At 39.6% G+C, this 25,383-nt stretch overlaps 1 protein-coding gene across 1 annotated transcript in view; it reads right to left on the reverse strand.

Moving 5' to 3' along the window:
- Nucleotides 1-25,383, reverse strand: part of PCLO (piccolo presynaptic cytomatrix protein) — a 371,035-nt gene that overhangs the window by 69,319 nt on the left and 276,333 nt on the right. The window contains exons 11-14 of the mRNA XM_058657508.1: nucleotides 9,360-9,468; nucleotides 8,751-8,818; nucleotides 7,500-7,714; nucleotides 4,147-4,197 (exon numbers count right to left, since the gene is read on the reverse strand). Coding sequence (XP_058513491.1) covers nucleotides 4,147-4,197; nucleotides 7,500-7,714; nucleotides 8,751-8,818; nucleotides 9,360-9,468 — 443 coding nt within the window. The remainder of the gene's footprint in view (nucleotides 1-4,146; nucleotides 4,198-7,499; nucleotides 7,715-8,750; nucleotides 8,819-9,359; nucleotides 9,469-25,383) is intronic.

The following is a 25,383-nucleotide window of genomic DNA, read 5'->3' on the forward strand; positions in this document are numbered from 1 at the left end:
TTTTTTTGCACATTTTTCAATATGTCCCACACTAAGAAATACACTTAATGTCACAATAAAATACATAAATATGGAATCACACGACTAAAAATAACAGTGAGACAGGGACAGGCATGAGGAGTAGAACCTCTGCTTTGGTCACTTTTGGCTGATGAGCGGAGGACGAGGCCCGTCCCCACGTGCTTAATAAGCACCAGCACCATCATAACTCATGCAGCCAGGGTGCCCATCAGGTGCCGGGCTTTGCCCGCTGGCCACCTGCTGATAAGCTCTGGGGACTAGGGGTGAACGAATTATTGCCTAGGGACATCCATGGAAAAGGACACCATACGTGTAACTGAAGAATGAATCCTAACAACATGGCCACTGTACTTGCCGGTGAGTGAGGGGACGGAGGCTTGGTGGTATGGAGGGGAGAGATTGGAAAATCTGTATGGGTCAGACTGATTCACCAGCCCACATGGGAGCCCTGAGATGGGCTTGTTAGCACAGAGCATCACTTACCACCACACACCAGACCACATGAAAGCTGTAGCTGGGGGTCTGCCTAGCAGAACTAGATCCCAGTACCGGACTGGGTGTCGGAACAGGGGACAGGTCACATTAGGCCGGGCCATGGCACTAAGCAGCACACAAGAGAACCAGGTCCGGGGATAGATTTTGTGTAGAATATATGGGTCAAACCCTATGGAAATACAAGTCCCACTGGTCAGCTCAAGAGTTGGGGTGGTGATGGGCTGATCTAGGTTTGAACATGGAACCCGCCAACACTCACAGGTACTGGGGCTGAGAATAGGTTGGGCAGGTCCAAGTTGCAGCACCTGCATGTGCATCCTAAAACAGGGTGTGGGGTGGGCTGGCCACAACATCCACCAGCTCATATAAAGGCCAAGATGGAAGGGCAGGCTATGCCGGGTAAGGGTCCAGCACCTGCTGGCACATGTGAGATCTGGGTCAGGGAGTGGGCTGAGTGTGAGAACATGGGAAGCTCCCCTACAGTGTCATAGCTCCCACTGGTGAGTGTGTGTTCCAGACCTAGTGGTCGGGCAAGCTGGGCAAGTGTGTGGGTTGGTTTGGGGAGGGGATGAATCGGGTAGGGTCAAGCAAACCTTAGTGCACTGGCCAGTGCAGCAACCAGGCTGGAATGCAGGTCATGCCAGGCTAGAGTATCACACCTACTAGTTTACATGAGCAAGGAATAGGAGCAGTCTGAGCAGGGCCAGGGTGCAGCACCTGCCAGAGAGAGTTGGGACTGGGGGTTAGTTAGGTCAGGCCAGTTTGCAGCATCCAAAGGCAATGGCTAAGACAGATGAGGGGCTATGCCAGGTCAGTTCAGAACAACCACTGGCAGGTGCAAGATCTGAGGATGGGAACAGGCCTGGATGGGGAGCAAAGAGGATGCCCTGGATCCCCATTGGTAAGCGTGATGGCCATTGTGGGTGATGTGGTCTGGTCTGGATATGGCTGCAAGATCTCTTGGCATGTGTTGGGCTGGGTCTAGGATGCACCGGACTGGATTAGACTCCAGCACCCACTGGTGATCATGAGAACCAGGTTAGGTATAGGATGGGCTAGGCTAGGTCTCTGCCCCTGCTGAGTCATGAGTGAGCTGTGTCTAGGTGCAGACCAGGCTTGGCTGGGCTGTAGCACTCAACAAGAACTGGAGTGGGTGAGAGCCAGTCAGGGAAGGTCACTGATCCTGTGGGACAGGAGGTAGACTAAGTAGGGCTGGCCCAAGGACCTACCAGTGTGCGCGAGATCTGGCATTGGGTGAGATCTGGATGGAGGAGCCTGGAGAACTCCTCTGTCGGGACACACTCCCTGCAAGTGAGTGTAAGAACCAAGATGGGGAGCAGCCCAGACCAGGCCAAAATACAGTACCCACCAGCATACATGTGATTTACATACATAGGTCGGGCAGCAGGCCAGGCTGGGTCAGTCCATATCACCTGCTGGCAAATCTGAGTGCCAGAATGGAGTGTGGATCAAGCCACACAAATACCAGCCAGTCCACATGAGGGCCAGAACTTGGGGCTGGCAGGGTGGGGCTTGGCTGTAGCCCCCACCAGCTTGAGTTGGAATTGGGGGTGGGCCTGGCCTGACAGGGCTACAGCACCCACTGGCAAATGCTGAGGTCAGCCAGGTTATGCCAGACTGGGCTGCAGCACCCAATCAGCACATGTGAAACCCAGGGGAGGGGGAGGGGACTGGCCCAATGGGGGATGCTGCGGGGGTCCCCCTACTAGACCACTACTTCCTCTGGTGAGTATGAGAGCTGAGATGGGGGCAGACCAGGCCAGGCAGGGCCACAACATCTGATGGCCTACATGTGAGCTGGATCAGGGAAAAGCAAAACTAGGCTGACTGTACCTTCTGATACATGCATAAGCCAGTGTGAGTGTGGGTGGGCTGGGCTTTGCCGCAGCACCAGCTGGCAGATGCTGGCACAGGGGCCAAATTCTGTTAGCCACAGGCATGGCTTAGACAGCTGATGGCACCTGCTGGCACCAGTGTGGACTGGATAGTGGGGCTGGTTGAGAGGAACTGGGCTTCCATACCCACATGTATGAGAGCTGAATAGGATGTGGAACAGATTGGATATGAGTCTGCTGTTCATACTGGCAAGCACAGGAACCAGGGCATGGGCGTGCCTGGTGGCGGTTTTGTGGGTCACTCCGATTAGGCTGCAGCCCCCACTGGTTTGTGTGAAGGCCCAGCATGCGGTGGGCAGGATTGGGCTGGGCTCCAACACCCATTGGGTTGTGTAAAACACGGGCCTGGAGACAGAACTGACCCAGCAATTGCAACTGAAAGTGTGTGCATAGGTTAATTTGGGTGACAGACTGTGCTGGACCCTGTATTGGCAAAGACATGCAAGAATCAGGTCTGGGATGGCCTCAGATGAGGTTTCTTTGGTGATTGCCTACCAACTGAACCACTGGCCTCAGAACCCCAACCCCAGAGAGAATTGCAGATTCCATGGTCTGACCATGGAGTGCATGTGTCAGAGCTGGGCCTCCTCAGTGGCTCAGACGGGGCAGTGGACAGCATATCCATACATTAAGGATATGGTAGTACATTTTAGCCTGCAGTAGACACCTGCTACCATGGCAGTGGACAGAGGACAGAACAACCTGATATACTACTCTAAGCACTGGCAGTGAAGACTCTAAGGTAGACTACAGCAGCCAGTGGATTCTGGAGAGATTTCATCGCTATTGGAGGGGTGGAATCGCCAGCAATTCAGGACCGTTGTACTACCAAAACCATTCGAGAACTTCTTGGTGTTGTAAATTTCTATTTTTCCTCCTGTTGTTGATTTTGCATTGTGGCTTTTCATTTAAGGGGGATGTGAGGTGACTGTGTTATGGAGACTATCGTGTCCGGATGTGAGGATATAGTGTAGCGTACATCTCTACTTTCAGATCAAAGATGAACTACTAATGAAACTATTAGCTGTGTCTTCACAATAGGATGCTGGACTCTCTGTCACTGTCCATGCCCGCAATGAGGAACATGCAACAGTTGATGAAGAACTATGCTATAACATAGGGGAACTTGGTGGGGTGGGCAGGGGCTTAAGGAGGGAGCAGGAGAAATCCCGGGGCATGTGGAAATGTATCACAGAATGATGATAATAATTTAAAAAGTAAAAGTTAGAAAAATTAATTGAAAAAACGTCAGACATTTTATATAGTATTATCCTGGCTATAAATTGTAAGGTGCTATTTATGAAGCATAGCATGAAAAATATTTCTATTTATCAAAATCGGGCAGCATTTACTTAGCAATTGTTGATCCAAGAAGCAAAAAAGGAAAGGACTACCCTTCAGAGAGTCTTAACAAGGAATCTCCACAATTTCAAGCGAATCTTGTATCATGGTAAAAAAATAACTGAAGCATAAAATATACTGCCATGGCCAAGGCGTCAGGCAGATTTCAAAGTGTAAAACTGTACACCTGTCAACTTTCACAAAATCTATATTTCTCATTAATATGCTATTACCAAATTGCACATTTTCTTTATGGCTCTGTATGTCATAGAAACGGAAAGACCCCAAGGTTGTATTTACAATTTCAATATCTTAGTAGCAGAATCCACCAAAAGCACATGGCACAGTGTTGAGTTTTCAAAAATGTTCTTACCTGAATTTCTCCCGTTATTGGATGAGAAACAACTTTTGTAGCATCAGCAGGCTGTAATGTTCAACAACATATATTAAAGCCACAGACAAACTATACTTGTTCATAGAATTTATCATTTCAACTTCCTTCTGAAATTTGTTTCCAGTTTATCAAAATATTGTCTGAATAAATTTTTTCATTTTGTTTTTCTGGAAATAATGATGCCTTGCTTGTATCCTTCGTAACTTGTTTAATTTTATGGAAGCATAAATCAATTTTTTTATTTTGATAAACCTATTTTGAAGCTGTAACTTTATTTATTCACTTACTTATTTCTTGTTTAAGATTTAAAGAGAGGAGTGACAGAATGATCTTTCTTCTGCTGCTTCACTCCTCAACTGGCTGCAAGGTTTGGAGCTAAGGCAATTTGAAACCAGGAGCCAGGAGGCTCTTCTGCGTCTCCCACATGGGTGCAGGTATGTGCACAGTAAGATATTTTAAATTATGCAGGATAAAAGAGCAGCTTTTCTTGGACACAAGGTGTGCAAATGAGCAGTTTGAGGTGCTTGCATTTTAACGTTAGTGCCAACTACCTTCCTTTGAAATGTATCTTTGTTGGACTGCTGTTGCTGATTATCATGATGGTATTAGTGGTGTGGAACAGGTAGAGAGAATTTGGAGTTTGCATCTAATCCCATGGTTTGGGAAACTGTTCATTGCCCACCAGACACCCGCTCATATCCACTGATATGTAAGTGCAATCATTCAGAAAAAAAATTAAAACGAATGTATTTATGTGTGTTATTTTTCCCAATGGCTATTAAAATGTTAGAAAATAGTTACTGGATTGCTAGATCCTAACTACTTCATAAATTCAACTATCTCAGGTATTTGGAACTAGGGTGGCAGGAAAAAAATTACTGTGATATTAACAGTAAATTAGTGCCACAAGAATATAAAAAACAAATTAAAATTATTTACAGATTAGCTTGGATGAGCTTATTCATATTAGAAAGATAAAGGGCAAAAGAACGGTCAGACTTGGAGACAATCTTGTTGTAGAAAATAACAGACACACCTTCACGTTAAAAAATCCATATTGAATTATTAGCAATTCCATCTACATACATGCATTGATTTTATTTGTAAAATGTAGTTATCTATTTTATTTTAGAGGAAGAGCCAGACAGACAGGAAGAGAGGCTTTTCATCTGCTATTCACTCCAGAAACATCCAGGAGCTGGGAACTGAATCCAGCACTCTAAGATTGCTGGTAGGAACCCAAATATTTCAATTATCATCTGTTGGCTCTTAAGGCTCCATTAGCAGGAAGTTGAATCTGGGAGCGGAGCTGGGCCTCAAACCCAGGTGCTCTGATATGAAATGTAATGGCTCAATTTCTACATTCAACACCCATTTCTGGGCATTTTGCTAAAAATTCAAGTTGACTAAAATTCCATTGATTCTATATAGTATATTTGCAAAAATATCATATTTTGAACACTAAAATGAAAATATTTTGAGATTAGTTTTAAACTTATGAAACACAAAGACATTAAGCTACAATTCTCTAAATCATTTGAGCAACATATTGCCAAAATCGGACACTTGTTATCTGGAAAATAATCTCTTAAGGAGATGACAATCACTGTTTCATGTTTTAACACTCTCTTGATATACTTTTTAAACATTTGGTCCCTAAAACAAATGGAAGAAAATGCTGTCTTTTATGTATATCACATGCTGATGGGTCTTAAACTTCTTAGTTTTACAATAGAAGTTGGGTGTTCTGTATTTCTTTGATGCCCTATTCCTATCATAGTACCTAAAAAGTTGTGATTAAATTACTGCACATAAAAAAAAAATCTGAGGACATAAAAAATATAAACAATGCTGCACAAACTAGCAATGTTAAATTTAAGAATTGATTGTCTCTGAATTCTTTCAAATATAATATAGGAACACGTAAAAAAAGAGATAGGAGAAGTATACTATTTTACATTAATTTTTAATAACTATTTTAATTAATTATGCAGCTATTTTAGATGGATAATATACAGACTATTTTTAAGTGGTGTTCAGATAGAACCTCTAAATTTAGGTGCCCTCAAATTTATTTTGAAAACTCAGCAGATTTCTTGAAATTATTCGCATCATTGTCCTGTCTTTAGTTTGAAACAAGTCATTTTATGGTGCAACGGTTAAGACGAATCTATTTGCTGCTTACTTCCAAATAATAAGGGGTTGTGGCAACATATACTATATTATTATATTTAGTAATGCATACTTTGTGGTGTCCAGTCATTTTACTCAGGTACAGTTTGTCCTCAGACATTTTAACACAAAAATACAAACTTTTATTCATTTATATTTAAACATAAGAATATTTTCCACATCTTTGCTGATCAAAAGGATAATTTCCCTTTTAAGAATTAAACATGAGGTAGAAAAATTACAAATTATCCATATTTTTGGTTGTTTTTACGAAGATAATTAATTCTATTAGTTTCCTAGCAACTGTAAAAGAATGACACGGGAACTACTTTTTCCAAAGGATGATGTGCTTTGACAGGTGGATTCGGGATGGCTTTCCGTGGGGTGAGCACCTGCTACTGCGTTTTCCTGCTTCTCACTTTCCTCAATTCCTTTCATGTAATTTTTTACTGGCGTGCTGATGAATTCTAACGTAATGTGTACCTTTTGTTTCCGAAAAAGATGGGGAAATAATTTTCCAAATGCAAAGAAGCTCAGATTCATGTAACAACGAACCAGAAGGGTCTGACATTGGGGCTTCACAGCTCAAGTCATAGACTTGGCAAAGTCAACATCCCCTATGGACTGCCCACTTGAGTCCTGGCTGCTCAACCCTCACCCAGCTCTCTGCAAATACGCCTGGGAAAGTAGCAGAAGACAGCTCAAATCTTTCCATTTCTACACCCACAAGAGCGACCTGGATGGAGTTCCAGGCTTTGGACTAGCCCAGACCAGGAGGTTGTGGCTATATGGGGAGTGGCCCAGGATATGAAAGGAAACTCTCTATATCACTCTCAACCACTTCTTCTCTCTGAAATTCTGCATTTCAAGTAAATATATAGGTCTTTTTAAAAAGAGAGAAAATATGAAGCATCACACCATTTTCAAATTCCTCATAGTAAGTACCATGGAAACATGTTAAGATACTGAGATAAATCATCTTGTTACTTCTTCATCAGTTGTTACACTCAGAAGAGGAAACACTCTTTGTTTTGTTTTGATACATCCTTCATAAATTAGACATTACAAGAGGCACAATTCAGAATAATGGGGATGTTTTCTTCCAGATAAGGAGCTAGAAGAGCCTTTCTGAGAGCAAAGTGAACCCTGCCAATCCTCACCTTGCTACTGCCATGTTTCTTCTTGTTCACAGAGGGCGACCCTGGCTGCCCAGGGCTAGGCACAGAACTCGATCCCGCTGATGTAGGACCCGAATGAACGTGAGATCCTTTTTCAACGACCGAGGATACAACCAGTGGTGACTGCTGTAGCGAGACCTTCTGGAGCTCAGCTGCTAACTGCTTAGGATCAACCCCTGGGGATTTCGCTTTGTCCACTGCAACAACACAAATTGGTTTGACAGAAGTCTCTGTTGTATTAGTGCTTAATGTCAAGGAACTTGGTCAGGTGACAGAGGCGAAGTATTATAAAATAAGCTAACTTTAAAAATCAAATAATGATACACTTGAGTAGCAGAATGATGGACTTATGACTGCTTATTAAGGATTATACTATTGTAATAATATAAGGGAAATCAGAAGGGGGAGGGAGAGATTTTGAGGATGTGGTAAAGAAAATTCCAGAGTCCATGGAATTGTATCATATAATATTAAAAAACTAAAGAAATGCAATTGCATCTTAATATATGCATTTCTAAGGAAGTCTAGAAAGTTAAAGGAAGAATGACCTAATGTAGAATTGCAGAGGAAACTGTTCTTATCCTTTCTTCAGGAAACTATTTTCATGTTTTATTTACATAGAGAATTTTCAGGAAGGACACCCACTAGAGCTGAATTTGAATACACCACTTATCCTCCTCAAACTTTGACTCATCTCTGCCTAAAGTGAAATTTTAAGAGAGAATATTTGTATTTGCACATGTAAATAATTTGCATGTTGAAATCTAGTTTTAAAATATTTGAATATAAACATAAAGAAATACATGTGTTTCTATTTTATACCTCATAACTGATTTAATAAACATCTGCACTATCTTTGTTATCTAAGCACGAATTAAGTTTTGTTGATTTTTATTCATTTTAAAAAGATACAAACAAAAGGCTAAACCTTGTGACGATACAAGGCAGCAAGTGTTATCAAAAAGTTATAGAAGACCCTAGAGGAAGGTTTTCATGGACTACCTTGCCAGGATTAAAGAATTGAAAATGTGAACTCATAGAGCAAAGATTTCAGATACACAATTATTGTTTCTTCAAATGCTTAAAATGTAATAAACATAATGCTTTGGGCTTTGTTTATAGTTACATAAATATATAACAACCTGCTAATACTCCTGTCTGTATCTGTTTATGTCTAGATCTCCCTACTGCGCTACGACAACTAGACTTTGTCCATGGAAGAATGGCACTTACCAGGCTTGGGTGGCTCGTGAAGCTCCAGGTGCTGTGGATTTTCCGAATCTGAAAGCATATTTAGGTCCCTAAAAATGAAAACCAAAACATTAAGAAAGAAGTTGAGAGAGCTTGATGCAAAAGGTATTTGTTTTCCAACTACCTTGAGTTTTTTGTAGTCGACCAATGAGAAGTGGTTAATGATATAAAGCAACCCCAAAGCATGCTCACCCTTCTAACCCAATATAGATTCGCAATGCTGTTCAAACTCAGAGCTGATAAAAATGATCATTTAAGGTGAAATCTTTATGGATTAAATGTAAGTTCATTTTGAATTACCATACACATCCGTGAGCTCTAAATACGTCTAGACTTTCATTTAAACAAAGTATTTTCGATCAAGGCATGAAAGGGGAGAGCTATTGACATATCAAAAACTAAACCGGCTGAGTTCTTTCTACACTGTAGGTTTTGATGCTGAACCCATGAAATCTATAAAACTTGTATTAATGCTATTTTCTAATTACACACAATCTTGCTGACTGGTAAAGGTTCCACCTTAACAATTTAAAATTAAAAGAGCCATGAGTAGCCAAAAAAATGGAAACAGAAAGATGGGGAAAAACTCACAGTCTTACACATATTTCTGCTTCCCCACTTGGCTGACTAATGATATTCTGCACTTCTTCATATGTTTTAGAAGTTAAGGGAATTCCGTTCCATTCCAGCACTTGCATCCCTAAAAAGACAAATTTGATATCAAATCAAACAGACATATACGCTCTAGTTCTGGCCCCAAGGGCATATATGATTTTGTTTTCATTTGAAAGATCAACTCAGCACACCATTTCAGAGGACAGCAGTTCAAACATCACTGGAACATGAAAACCAAACCATTATGTCTTTTTATCTCATCAACTTACCTGAACATAGAAAATAAATTTAAAACAATATGAACAACCGTGCTTTTGAAAGCCTATTAAATAGTATCAAACACATGCATTCTGTTCACACTGCTACAAAGGAAACCTGATTGAATATATGTTGCTCAGGCCAGGTGTTTAAAGAGAGAGCGAGAGAAAAAAAATCAAGCAATAATATCTGCCAATTTAATTCTGCTACAGGGAGCAAGTGGATAGAGAAGGGCAGACTTCTGGATCCTAACACGGAATGGGAATGTTACAATGAGGAGTATCTCTTATGATGCTCCTCTCTAGAAATGATGGTTCATGGGAATTTGCCCAGGGAAAGCAGGTGATCACACCATGTCTTTCACTTCTCTGAATACCAGAAAGCCCTGAAGAGAACAAACTGAGTGTCCATAAGGAGTATCTGTGGGTGACTGTAAGCTCAAAAGGCTTGATGTATGGTGTCATATTCTGCTCTGGTTATTTTGAAACATTTAGTAATATGTGAACAAAAAAAAATCATATTTTTATTTCACACTTGCGACCAAATTATGTAGCTGATCTAACCTAGGTAGCCTATTTATTCTTTCTTTCCAGCTAGATAATTTCCTACAAAAAGGAACAGTAGTCATATAATTAGTATTTCAACAGTTGATATTTGGGGTTTTTTTATCCACTTTATATAATATGGAACAAAATAATTTAGGAACGCATGAGTGACATCATCTTAATATTTGTATGTTGCAATGTGAGGTGGATACAAATTTGATAAAACCATCCAGTGTAGTGTTATCAATTTATGTGTTATAAATGTCCAGAAGCCATAAACACGATAGAATTTAAATCAAAGCACAGAATTGCTTTATACACCCTCTCCCAGAATTTTGAACAATGAGGTTGTTAATGGGCTTCACAAAGGAGCATGTGAAATTCCCTTAATAACTTCACTGGGAAATTCTAATCCTGCCTTGACTGTGTGATGAAAGGTTTCCATGACTGATAGAAACCATGAAGTGTATTCCCAGTGTCAACGCAGTCATGGAAATGCCTGTAAGCTACAGCAAGATGCCTACAGAAATCCACAGAAAGGCTCACAGTAACACAAGCAAGAATGACTTTCTATAACTTACTCCAAGAAAACGTTATCTTCAGAGGGGCCTTAGGTTTATTTCAACAATCCCACGCTGTTGTTGTATACATAAAATGAGAAAATCATGTAAATGACAGTGAAAACACTACTAAGGGAAAATATGGCACACTGAGAAGCAAAGCGAATTTTTTTCAGTGAGGAATAAAGGTACATTTATGAACAGATGATTTTCAATTGAAAGAAGTCTTTGAATGCTGTTACAACTCAAAAATTGAAGTCACATTTCTACAGGTGAATATTCTATTGGAAACAATTCTATATTTCCTGCTTTTCCTGCTATATTTACCTGTTTGTTTTTTAATATCTCAAAACAAGGGAATGATTTTATAAATCATAAGCATCAGTTAAACGAAAAATGTTTCTAGATTTAAAACTACTTAGTATGGTTACTCAAATTGTTGAAAAATCTCTTCAGATAGTAGTGTATTGCTTGGATATAAGCGTGAGATTACCATGTGTCCCCCATTAAGCAGCTGTGCCCATTGTAAGATACCGAAGGGAAATCCGCTGCTTCAATGCTCAACGTAACACGTTTTCCATTGTGTCATACTTTACAGATCCTACAAGATTCTTGTATAGTCAATAATGCAGTGTAAAGTCATTGTTCATTTATTGCACAAGATGCCTTTGGAAACTGTGAGGAGGGAAAATTAGGTTACTTAAGTGACATATTTGAAATACATTTTTGAGCTGTTAATCTTATAACTTTTTACAATGCAAGCAAATGTGGTAAGGATTATTATGCTTTGTGGAAATTCAACAAATAACTTACCATTTAATATAAGTGTTTTCAACCTGAAGATGACATTATTTATATCGTGATTGCACATTCCCACTTGTTTAGATTTAAATTTAACAAGATGTATGTTGAGTGCTTTATTGAGAGTATACACAGTGTAATTGAATTATAGAAAGCACCAATCCTAAAAGCTTGATAGAACTAAATCATAATCTATGAAACGGTGGTAATAGAGTTATTACTCAAATCTCAAACTCAATATGTTACGAAAGATTAAAAAAAGGGAGAAGAGTTAGGTAAGACCTTAAAAAAAAATCAGTCAACAACAACAATTTCTCAAGCCGACATTTCTAAATTCTTGGATTATTTAATTGTATGTGTTTCTCAAACCAGCAAAAGATAGTCTTAATCCTTATGATATAAATGTTCATACTATGTTAGTTCTTGACATATGCTTAATATTTACCATAACATAGAAAACATCTTTTGGATTAAAAATGTGCATTTAACAGTCAAATTCTATTGGCTACTGGCTACTTATACACATCATACAGGCACTCTTACTTTCATTCATTTATTACACAAATATTTTTCTAGTCACTACAAAATTCACCATCCTTATTTATGTTCAATATTTACATTACCTTAAGTATTAATAAAATTGTACTCTAATAGAAAAAATTAGGAATATCCTGACGATCTTTCAGGAGAAAGAAACCCAAGGTGTGGCAGGTATGTGAAGAAAAAGCCCAGATTCATTCGTGATTGAGAAGTGAATTTAAAGCCATAACGATACACCATCTAATGGGTGAAGCTCGAGAACCCGGCAATGCTGTGTGTTGACTGGGCTGGAAAGCCTGTGTGCCCAGTCTTCCCAAGGGGAGTTGGCTGTGGCTTATTCTTTCTCTACCATGTGAGGATTTCATGAGTATATCAGGAAGAAAAAAAAAACCTTTTATAATGAGACTGCGGATGAGTGTAATAGTTCTGTAGGGCGATCTGGCAGAAGGCAGTGAAGCTAAGCACACATTACTCACAGGAGGCCTCTGATTGGCTGTTACTCACAGGAGTCCTCTGATTGGGTATTACTCACAGGAGGCCTCTGATTGGCTGTTATTCACAACAGTCCTCTGATTGGCTGTTACTCACAGGAGGCCTCTGATTGGCTGTTACTCACAGGAGGCCTCTGATTGGGTATTACTCACAGGAGGCCTCTGATTGGGTATTACTTCCAGGAGTCCTCTGATTAGCTACTACTCACAGGAGGCCTCTGATTGGGTATTACTTCCAGGAGTCCTCTGATTAGCTATTACTCACAGGAGGCCTCTGATTGGCTGTTACTCACAGGAGTCCTCTGATTGGGTACGTATTGCTCACAGAAGCCCTCTAATGGGCATGCAAGTTGAGAGGAGGCTGAAGCAATGGACAGTAGAAGCACAGAAAATATTCCGGAAACAAATACTTAGAAGAGGCTAGAGAAAATCAACCATGCCTGGTGTGAACATCGGGAGGGGGATCCCTCCCAACATGTTTGCCAGGTTAACACAGGTGGGAAACAGGATCCCATCCCATAGAGATTTAAATGATATGTACAGAGGGAGGAAATAAATATCCTTCTCAGAAAGAACTGATATTAAGAACTGATTAGAAATTTATTTTAAAAATCACAAAACTTAAGGATTAAAAATGATATGTGTAAAAAAATAGCATTATATATCTTCTACACAAATAATGGGTTTGATAAAAGTTATAATAGTTGCCCAAAGAGAATAGTTGCCCACAGAAACAAAAGAACAGAAAATGAATGTGGATTAAGTGGATGAATAAATGAAAATAAAATATACATAGGAAGGAATTAATCAGAATCCTAAGCAAATGAGGAACAAAATATAAAGTCCGGTGTAAATAACAATATACGTTATTTGTATGTTTTCCATCTTTTTCACACTAGTATCATTAGACCACATACTAATTTCCAAATTTGCATAATCACTATCAGGAATGTTCCATGAAGCAGCAGTAACCGCAGCAGGAGCCGAGCTGAACTAAACTGGGCATTTTCAGTAGTGGTTCAAACCTCCCTGCATGTGGACTTTCTGATCTAGGACAGTGCTCACATCAGTCAAATGAATTGTTCATGTTTTGTCATGTTAGGCAGTGTTGATGTATGAAAAATCCGAGACAGGTGGATTCGATTTTTTTTAAAAAGCATGTTTAAAAATACTTTACAGTTTTGACCTATCTAGACGTGAACATGAAAGAAAAAAAGGAAAAAAGTAGGGAGTGGGGTCAGCTCTATGGCACAGCAGGCAAATCTGCGAGCTGTTAAAGCCTGCATCCACTAGAAGCAGCTTTGAGTCCCAGGAGCTCCACTTTAAATCTACCTCCCTAGTATTGGCAGGGGAAAAGCAGTGAGAGATGGCCCAAGTGTTGGGTTATCTTTGCGGGAGACCTGGGAGAAGCTCCCAGTTTTATTATTGTCATGTAGGGAATGAAACAAAGGATTGAAGATTTCTTCTCTCTTCGCTTTTCTCTCTGCTTCTGTGTGACCTTGACATTCAAATAAATAAATAACTCTGTGTGTGTGTGTGTGTGTGTGTGTGTGTGTGTGTGTGTGTGTGTCTTCTTTTTTAAGGAAGGAAAATAAAGTGGTAATAAAGACAGGGAAAGAATCTGTGGTTAAGGGGAAAATGAAATTTGGGTAACAAATCGTGAGTGATAGTAAGACATTCGAAACTCAAAGATAGGGACTGACATGATGGTTCAATTGGCTAAGTATCTATCTGGAAGCATTCGTATCCTATATGGCCACAGTTAATATCCTGGCTGACTCACTTCTAATTCAGCCCCTGCTTATGGCATAGCAAGGCAGAGGAAGACGGCCCAAGTCCTTGGGCCTGTGCTTTGCTCCAGCCATTGTAGCCATTTGAGGAGTGACCCAGTGGATGGGACATCTTTCTTCCTGTCTCTCTTTCTAGCTGTAAAGCTGCCTTTCCAATTCAAATAAATAAATCTTAACAAATAAAAACCTTCAAAGATATTTTTCTCAGGAAATTCATGTACAGGTACAAAATTTTAAGGTTGGGAAAAATGTCATTGAAGAATTACAATACTTTTTTTATGGCCTTTCCGTGTATTTTTTATTGTTGGTGCTAATAGATCAAAATTTTAAACATGAGATGCCCATATACACATTGCATCAAATGGGGAACCTTTTACCAGAGTAGTCTCCACTTGCTGTTGCCCCCTTCTGCACTCTCAATTTCTTAAACACAATTGCAGGGAACTCTTTCTTTGCCCAATTTGCATGACTCAGTTGCAAATGATTTTGAAACCTGAGTAAATGTGTAGGAACGAATGGCCTGTCTCTGGAGACTTACTCAAAGTGGAAAGGAGACAGATCGGTATTTTATTTATTGAATATGAGGTCCAAGGTGCTAAAAATAGATGAAATTATCTAACTATATAGTTATTTACCTAGAGTCTAATACTGCTTTACATGCAACTCTACGTGTATGCATGTGTGTGTAATAGCATTGAAAAATTCACATCTGCTCCTCTCTCAATTAACAGAAAGACAAATGTTGGATCTATCAGGGATTCTGCGTGATGAACCTCCTAGCTGCTGAGAGAAGACAGCTAATCATTTCTCTTTGACAAAATCAACTGTGGTCCCATTTGGCATGGTTATTATACTAGCTGTACGCCCCGGAGGAAAGTGGCTAATCCGCCATGCTTAGCTCCCATGAGGCACATTATACTTGCTAGATGACTACTCTAGTTTATTCCTACAGAATAAGAAGTGAAATAATTGCCAGTTGAAGACTGATGAAAATGCAGTTTTGGAGCTGCAGGTTCTTATGAGGCAATATTAAAAATAATTTAACATGTTCCAATTTCCATATTTGCTTAAATTATTTTCCTTATCTGCAACTTCATTTCAGCTAGAGAAAAGAGCTTGCTCAAGCATCGAAATTACGTCGTCTAGTTTTTCTCTCTGCCCACTTCAGTGGAGGCTCTCCAGGTTCTCCTATTTAGCATCAGTCCCCTAAACCTCCTATGGTATTATTCTTATTTTCAGGTTTTCCTGGGCTGATTAACTCGGGGGCTGAAACACTCAACCTCTACTTTGAAAGTAAATTTGGTTTAAGTTCATGTGCCAAACAAATTACCTACTACTGCTAATGCCAATCAAATCCCAAACCGATTGAAATCCACAAAAGTTTACTCTATGACATTTACTTTATAGTTTCCAAATGAATGTTATGTCATAATTTCTTCCTACATACTATGAAGACCATGGGAATTCATCAGAAATTTTAATGTAACTTTGATACATATTCTTCTACTTTCTTTTGGCTTCATTATCATATGTTGCATATTAAATGTGAAATCAATGAAACATTTTTAAGCATAAAGTACTACAAGGGCATTTCTGTTTTTTGGAGAGTATTTTTGATAAGCATTCTTTTTTAAATTTCTATTCTAAATGATATAGTCTTTTAGGCTCAGGGATTTCCCCTTCCATCCTCCTCCCAGCGTGTTTCCCTAGTATGTTGAAGTATTCGGGTTCAACAACTCTACACTCACCAATCTAAAATAGGTTGGTCCCAATTTTGAAAAAGTGTAAAGTAAACAGATCTTCATTAATATTCAACTTCATCATTGGTGGGGGTTAACATGAAATAAGTGTGTGATAATGTACAAGTCATTACCGTAAGTAAACCAGGGAAGATCTTTTCACTCTGTTTTTTGATCTGTTATACTTTAAGCTTTAAAAAGTGACATTTTTGTCTAGCACCAACACAATTCCCAACATGAGTTATTCAATGGTGGTGCAGAAATATCAACTTTAAAGGAAAACGCAGTCAATTTGCGTTAACTAAATCTACATGCCGATCCACCTGAATGCAAGCCACATTCAAATATATGAGACTTAGCAGTAGCAACATGTGTGTCACTTTTGCTAGGTAGTTTAGAAATTATCTAATATGTACAACAATACCATTTGAAGGTTTGGATGTACAGAAATAGAAAGCTTTAGTGAACACCTTTTTGTGGGATATCATTGAATCGTGGATAAAAGCTGCTAGGAATGAATACAAGTTGGTTGGACTCTCAGCTCTTTCCCCTAGAGTGCCCTTAGAGAAGATGCCAACATTAAACATTCCAACTACATGGATGCAAAATTAGGCTTTTAAAGGGAAACAGCATAGGAAGGACGAAAGGAGTGGCAAGTGGGGATGGTGTCAACTCGAAGGATGGGGCAGATGGCAGTTTCTAAATGTAGAGCAAGACAGGCATCGTGTTTGCTCATATTGTCCAGAGAAGATGGTGGTACCACAACAAAAACAATGACTATGGATGCTGCAGGATGCTTTTAGAATACTGTAACTTTCAACCTGGGCAGGAGTACTCTTACTAAAACGAAGCCGGTTTCTGTTAAGGCAGGGACTTCCAGATGGCACTCGCAGTAGTCTTTGTGTACAGTCTCAACTCAGAGTTTGTGAATGTTTAACACAATCCTTGACACTTTCCTATGTACACACGGGCAGGCACCACCAAATAATGAATGTTACCACCAAACAGTTACAGATGGATGAAGGGACTACTGGGGCATGTTACACTTGATTAACAGAAAAAAGATGTTCTACACTCCAATATGATGATTCAAATTTATCCTTTTAAAACATAGTGAAAGTGAATAAGGAAATATGTCAATGGATGTATTGAAAAGATGTAATATTATTTAGCCATAAGAAGCCCTGCTGTTTCTGAAAAGGTTGATCGTGTTAGGTTAAATAAGTCAGAGATTAAAAAAAATGCTGCATGGTCTCATTTATTTGTGGGAGCAAAAACATTTGGACCCATCATGGGGTGAATAAAAATTCTGGGGATCTAATATTCATTATAACTGAGGTTACAAATATCACATAATTGAATTTTGTAAAAGAAAAAAATAAAGAGTAGCTTTTAATTATACTTATCAAACAAGTTTAAAAAGAAAAAAGGAAATAAAGTGGAGACGTGTTATTTAGCTTGACTGTGGTACTTAGTTCAAACACAGAGTGAATTAAAAAAATGAAATACTAAAATAATCTTTGAGGAATATTGACAACTGCCTTTCATTTATGCTGAACCAATGTCACTACGTGATTATTATCAATAGTATAGTCAAAATTAAGAGGAAACCTTGATGTATAATTTAGTCATCATTAGAAGTGTCAAAAGACAAAAGTAAAGAGAAGCCATTGCAAACAACATAAAAAAAACTAAGAATTTCATTATTCTGAGAGGATTCTTACAATCATAAATTGTTTCATTTAAGAAGTGCCTGGCCTGGCGCAATAGCCTAGTGGCTCAAGTCTTTGCCTTGCCTGCATCACGATCCCATATGGGCACTGGTTCATGTCCTGGCTGCTCCACTTCCCACCAGACTCCTGGCCTGTAGTCCGGAAAAGCAGTAGAGGATAGGCCAAGGCCTTGGGCCCCTGCACCCAAGAAACTGGGAAGAAGCTCCTGGCTCCTGGTTTCAAAATGGCTCAGCTCTGGCTGTTGCAGGCACTTGGGGAGTAAACCAGCCGATGAAAGATCTTTCTTTCTCTCTTTCTCCTTGTAAATCTGAATTTCAATAAAAAATAATTTTTTTAAAAAAGTGCCAATATTTTCTGTCTCATGTTCCAAAGAATTATTAAATAAGTATCTTCAATATGTTTAGAAAATAACAAGTATTATTTCCTCATTGTATTTCATTTAAAATGTTCTGCGTATTTTCTCATGGTGCTGTAATTTGTTGTTGCTGTTGTTGTTGCTGATGAGGCTGTTGTTCTAACTCATACCAGTTGTTGACTTTGTTTCATGGCTTTTCAATTATGGAAATGTATAATGATGGAATACTGGCGTCTACGATATCCAGATGTGGGGGTATAATGCAACATGCACCCCTGCTTCCAGACGAAAGATGGATCCCCAGTGAAACTGTTGGAAATGTGTAGGCAATGGGATGCTGGACTGTCTGACATTGTCTGCACCAGCACTGTTGGGGTACACTTAAATAAGAGACTGATGGAATTGTGACTCATTACGAAGGACTATGCCAGTGTAGTAAAATGGGGAAAATCTGTTGGGGGTGGCAGTTTGGGGGGAAATCCCAGTCTATACAAAATTGTACCACATAATTAAAAATTCAAAATAAAAATAAATTTTTAAAATGTTCTCAATCACTTTTCAAGAGCAGTATTCACCTTTAGGTGCTATTAAACAGTAGTATTATATACATATACCCCACAATAATTGATTTTTGCACCAAAAGGCAAGGATTTTCTAACAGTAAAATGGTACGTATCAGTCCACTGATATTAAAAAAAAACAATTTTTATCTCTAAGTCTAAGATTCCCATAGAACAATATTTTAAAAACTCATAGGCAAACATCATAACTGAAAAATAGCAAGCAAGAGCCTGGCATCGTGGCATAGCGGCCATCCTCCCCTGCTTTCCCAGGCTACTTTTCCAGGGAGCTGAACAGGAAGTGGTGCATCCGGGACACAAATCAGTGCCCATATCGGATCCCAGGGCTTGCAAATTGAGGATTTCGCCATGGAGCAATTGCATGGGGCCCCCAACTGTGGTATTCTTAACTTTAAGAGATTTTGATTTTTTGGAACATGTTGAAGCGATTTTGGCTCACTCATTGTAGCACTATTATAGTAGCAAATGACTAAAGATAATGGAGGCAGTTTCTGCTGAGTTGAAATTTGATGTATACTACTACATTGACATACATACACATATGCATATATACATACACAAAAATAAAATAATTAATCATATCTATGAAATTCATTTCTTACTCTATCTTGTGTTCACACCGCAGTTCCTACAGCCCAATACACACCTGGATGACTTCTTTAGCTTCCTAACTACTCTCTCCTTATCTGCCATCTACTTCTTCCAAATGACTCGCAGACACACCAATCCTGTCTCACGTCCGTGGCTTCTAATGCACCTTAGTAGAGACTAATGTTCCTACCATGTCCTACAAGATACGGTTCATGCACTTCTCTGATTGAAATTCTTGCTGTTTTCTTCAATGTTCACTCAGTGCCAGTCACGGTGACATCCTTGCTGTCTTCTCTGACCATACCAGCTCAGGGTCTTAGATCCTTTCATTCTTTTGCTGCTACCACAGACAGCTCCTTCCTCCCCTGGCTGCTCTTTCTGAATTTCTATCATCTTGGTGAGGCCCTTCCTGTCCACCCCGCCTACAACTGAAATACTACTCTCTTAATCCCCAAATCACCCTTCTTTATTTTTCTCCCTAGTATTTATTATCAGCTCATTTTATGTTCATGAAAAGCTTTTTTTTTTTAATCTTTCATGAGTAGAGAATGACCAGACTTAGGGCCATACAAAGTCTGTGAAATAATTTGGCCTAGCCTTGTCTTGGCAACTACAGGCAGGACTTGAAATTCAATAAATCCACAACAGGCTCTTTTTTAAGTAGATAATTTTGCATTGCCCATGAATGATGATAGACAAATGGCCTTTGGCAGAAAAATGCTTCCTCACTCTGTGTTCTAAGGTCTGTGTTTTCTTCCATGAAACTCTCCCAGGGACACAAAGAGAATTTTCTACATCAGTAAAAAATTCAGCAGATGGGTGGAGGCACTCGGAAAACTGAATCACCACACCTAACAATGACAAGGATCTTGGGGAATGAGTACAGCGTAAAAGAAAACAAAGGGAACCTAAGAGAAAATATTATTTTCTTTCACTACCCTCAGTGAGACTGTAAAACACTTGAATCTGAGATTGTTTTCTTCTGTGAAAATGTACATCTTTTAAAGAGTACAGTTGCTGCTCCTGCTGGAATCATTGTATTTCATAACAACATTGACTATTTCAAAAGACAACAGAGGGAATAAAGGAAAGCCTTGAGAGATGTCCTGTCTTCAGGGGCCTAAGAGTGTTCTAGAAATTACTCAAAGATCACTTGGAACTCTTTGGCTTATTGTGAGATTGAGCTGTAAGCATCTCTTTCTCATTTTCCTGGTTGCAACGCATGCAGCGCTGTCCAATGCAACCTCTACTTTCCCACTTACCTTAACAGAACTAAAAAAACACAGATGTCACAATTGCAAAATATCTGAGTTTTTTTTTTTTCCTTAAAGATGCCATCCTCTCAGTTCTCCAGATTTTCACTTTAATTCCCGTAGAACCTGATGAAACTTCTTGCCCACAATAAATACCTTGTATCCACTGCCTTTCTGGGGTGTGGGCATTCTGAAAACAAGTGAAGGATGCTGAATACATTGGAAGTGCCCATACAGAGTAGTTGCTGAGTACAGGCTGTGGCCTGTTCACATTCGTCATTATTTCTAGAATACCCAGTGTTCTGTTTCTTATTCACAACAACTGCCTCTGTTACTTCACCTCAAGAGATTCTTATAACTCTGCAGCAAATGCATCAATGTTCTGAAATGAAGCCTGCACAAGTGAAAAACTATACACATATGAACATAAAACCAGATGCCAGTGTATAATCATTCAAAGCAGGCAGAGGGGCAATTGTTTGGACTAACAGCATGCTAGGATGCAGCAGCCCTGATGTTTGGTCCCCAGGTTTGGCTCCTGGCTTTAGCTTCTGCCAATGCAGGCCCCAGGAGACACTGGTTCTAGATCAAGTAACTGGGTTCCTCACCTCACATGGTAAAGCTGATTCCCAGCTTTGGCCTGTCCCAGTCCTTGCCAGTTTAAACACACCGGAGAAGAGAACCAGCAAACAGGAGCTCTCTCTCTTTTTTGAAGTAAAAAGTTGACAAATGCCACCCACTTCACATATTTCCAAGCACTGCCTAGAACCTTCCAGAACAGTTTCACAGGAAGGAGGAGCTCTGAGACTCATGTTTCTTTAACCTCTTCTGTTCTCACTTAGTCTCTTCTCCTTGTAGTCTAACTCTTGGATTTACATCTTACATAACACCGGTAGTTAGTTTTGCACACACATTACAGCTTTATCTCCCACTTCCAAACATTTGATTATGGTTCCATTATTATTATTATTATTATTATTATTAATCATTATTATTTTATGTAAAAGATGGAGAAATGAACATTAAAAAAACAGACTGATCTTCTATCCAACGGTTCCCTCTTCAAATGCCAACAAACGCTAGGCCAAATTCAGGAGTGGGGAACTCCATCTGTGTCTCCCAAATGTTTTGCCAGCACTGGAGTGCCTGAGCCATTGTGCTGTCCCTCCAGAGTGCAAGAAGCTGTGTAAGAAGCGGAGTGGGTACTCTGACCAGGGACTGATTTAAATGCAGGTTTCCCAAGCTGCACACGGATTCCTGTGCCAAGCACCTGTCTGTGACTGCATATTTCTCAAGGCTGAAACTCTTCCTTCAGTCTCTTCTATGAAGTGCCTCATCAGTTCCTTAGGTCTAATGTTGATGGATCAAGTGAGTTTCTGTGATTCATCGAAGGTCTCACTGATTGAAACTGAGTCATCTGACTTTCACAGCATGACTGTTTCTAAACAAGCTGAATCTGCAGTGACTAATCAACCAACAAAATTGTATGAGCACAGACTGATTCTTAGTATATGCCTTTATTTTCATCAGGACTCAACATTTACTGACACACATACTATTGATACGAGATATTTAGAGACATCCAAAAGATGAGCAAAAACTACCGTTTTATAGTTAGGAATGACTTAATCACTTCAAGCAGACATTATTCATGTGGCAAGTAGACTCAGGGACCATAAGGAGCTTGCATAAATATTAACAAGATGCCATTGGTTCAGCATCTTGTAATTCCAAAGTTCATGCTTCCTCCATCAGGGATATTATGCATCTCCATGGCTTAAAGTGTACCTGAGCATGGTCAATTATCTGAGCCAGTACAGGTTTGAAACACAGAGAATGCATCATTAAAACTAAATACCAGTGCCATCACGGTGGCATACTCTGTGGGGCCACTGCCTGCGACACTGGTATTCCATGTAGGTGCAGGTTCTCCTCCCTGTTGCCAGTTCCTGCAGGTATACCTGGAAAAGCAGCAGAAGTTGGCCCAGGTGTGTGGACTACCGCCATACACATGGGAGACTCCCAAGTTTTTCCAGGTTCCTGGTTTTGACCAGGCCCTGGTCCGCCATTGTGGCCATCCAGAGAGTGAACCAGTGGCTGGATGATCTCTCTGTCTCTCCTTCTTTCTCTGTAACTGCATTTCAAACAAATAAATACATCTTTTTTTTAACTGTGAATACTTCTCTTACCATCAGTTTTGAATGTAAGCACTTCGAAAAAAATTAATATTTTATTTCTAAATCTGGTATCAATTTTGCAAAGGCTATTATTACCCTAGTTTTCCAAGACATTCTCCGGAACTACAGTGGATCTAGATATTAAGTAGCATCCGTGAGTTTTAATCCTGTTCTATGTGACTCTAAAAGTATTCCACACCCTGTGGCATTGGAGATGTTAAAGCATTGGTTAGTCAAAGGCGGTATGGATATTAAAAAGACAGAATCTTCTAAAATATCCACACTGTTTCATAAAAGGATTCAGAATATTCTATGGTTTATTGGCTGCACAAATGCAGAACTTCAACTACAGAAACAAGAGTCAATATCAGGGCCCCCGCAGCGTGGCCTAGTGGCTAAAGTCCTCGCCTTGAACGCACCGGGATCCCATATGGTCGCCGGTTCTAATCCCGGCAGCTCCACTTCCCATCCAGCTCCCTGCTTGTGGCCTGGGAAAGCAGTCGAGGACGGCCCAAAGCTTTGGGACCCTGCACCTGTGTGGGAGACCAGGAGGAAAGTTCCTGGTTCCTGGCATCGGATCCACACAGCACCGGCCGTTGTGGCTCACTTGGGGAGTGAATCATCAGACGGAAGATCTTCCTCTGTCTCTCCTCCTCTCTGTATATCTGACTTTGTAATAAAAAAAAAAAAATAAATCTTTAAAAAAAAAAGAGTCAATATCACAGACACATAAACATTTTGAGGTGGGCAAATAATTGAATCAGGATTTGGGGTATTGTACTATGTAAATACAATAGGACAATTAAGTTTTTTTATTCCTCAGTTGGAAATATCATGATTTGTACCTACGTGTATAAGGAAAAGAAGCCTTATTCTTACAGATAATATAGCTAATCCCTAACAGCCTTAGGGGTAAATATATTACTACATCCTAAAATATATTGCATGTTACTAATCCAGCTACCAAGTGTTTGAAATTTTCTTTCCATACAATCATTTCCTAAATACTCGGTGGAAAATCTTTGCATCACCATAAAATGTAATCTTGTGCCATGTGTATTAACGCACAAGTTTTAGGGAATTTTGCGAAAGCTCATGCTTACGACCACTCCATACCTGGTATAATTCCCCTGGAAGAAAACAAGGAAGCTCATTCATTTGTTTGCTGTGTTTCTCGATCTCCAACCTTGTTCACTGCCTCGCATCTGCAACACATGCCAAAAATGTGTAAACAGAAGTAGAGACTTTCTTGACCAGGAAAATCCTGCCTGAGTTCCACAGGAACACGTCCTATAAGAACGCTGTTGGCATTAACTTTTCTATTACATGCTTATTTTCAAGGCAGGGATCTTCAGAAATGAACTTCTAGAATAAAATCTGCGCTCCCCGAACGAACAAACTTATCTTCAGTCACTGATTCTCAACAATTTCAACAGCGTTTTTTTTTTTTTTTTTTGCCATAAACTTCATCAGTCTATTTAAAAACACCAGCCAGTTGGACGACTACCCATCACATAGAGTAAAATATCTAAAAACTAAGAAAATAAAACATTCATGAACTGGAATTCACACCACTGGCACATGCCTCCACAGAAAATCCTCTGAAAAAACTGTGCTCTTTCTTTTAACACTTCTCAAGTTTAGTGGTCTGAAATAGGTGCACCTGCCAATTGGTACTGGTTAAAATAACAGATACTGTTTTTTTCATGATTTATTAAGAAGGTTGTTGAAAACAGACTCAGATTATAACACCAGAATCTTATTTTAACTCTAAACGGCTTCCAAATATGTCCCAAGTTCGATTTATTCTTTGGAAGAATCTACGTATAATTTAACTTTAAATAGGTCACAAAATGAGCTTTCAGTCAAAAGAACCATCAATATGTACAATAATTACTTTTGACTTATTGGATGAAAGATGTTTTTAGTCCTTATGTAGAGTGATACCATTTTGATTACTGCAGCTGTGACATATTTCCAATTATTATGCTATTATGCACAAAGCCAGGAATCTAATTTGGAGAAAATGTTTTTTAAAAAAACCAGCAATTAAATAAAGCTTAGGATGATCGATTTGCACATAGAGGGTTATAATTAGCCATACTTCCCAAACACGATTTTATTTATATTTCATACTCTACTTCTGAAAATGTAGTATCACTTAAATTGTTGTAAAAAGACACAGAATTGCCACTCTGTGAAATTTTCTCACTACAGCAGCCCTTTGGAGGACTCCCAGACTCCATGGAAACTAGAAGGCAAAAAATCTAAGCCCCCAAAGCTCTTCTGATGCAGCTGCACAGATTTGTAAAGGCATTCTGCCACTTTGAAGGTACAGTTTGAAAGACATTTACATGAGATACACACACACACACACACACACACACACACACACACGATGGCTCCAATGTTCAAAGGCTTGAGTCCATGGCATCCTCTTGGAAGGCCCAGGGTTAAGTCTGGGGCACCTGGTATAGGCATCTGCTCTCCTCTGGCTCTTGAAACACTTATTTATTTTTATTAGAAAGGCAGATTTACAGAGAGAGAAAGAGGGAAATAGCTCTCATCTGCTGACTCACTCCCTAC

The sequence above is a fragment of the Ochotona princeps genome, chromosome 32 (genome assembly GCF_030435755.1).
Source record: "Ochotona princeps isolate mOchPri1 chromosome 32, mOchPri1.hap1, whole genome shotgun sequence".
NCBI classification, from domain to species: Eukaryota; Metazoa; Chordata; class Mammalia; order Lagomorpha; family Ochotonidae; genus Ochotona; species Ochotona princeps.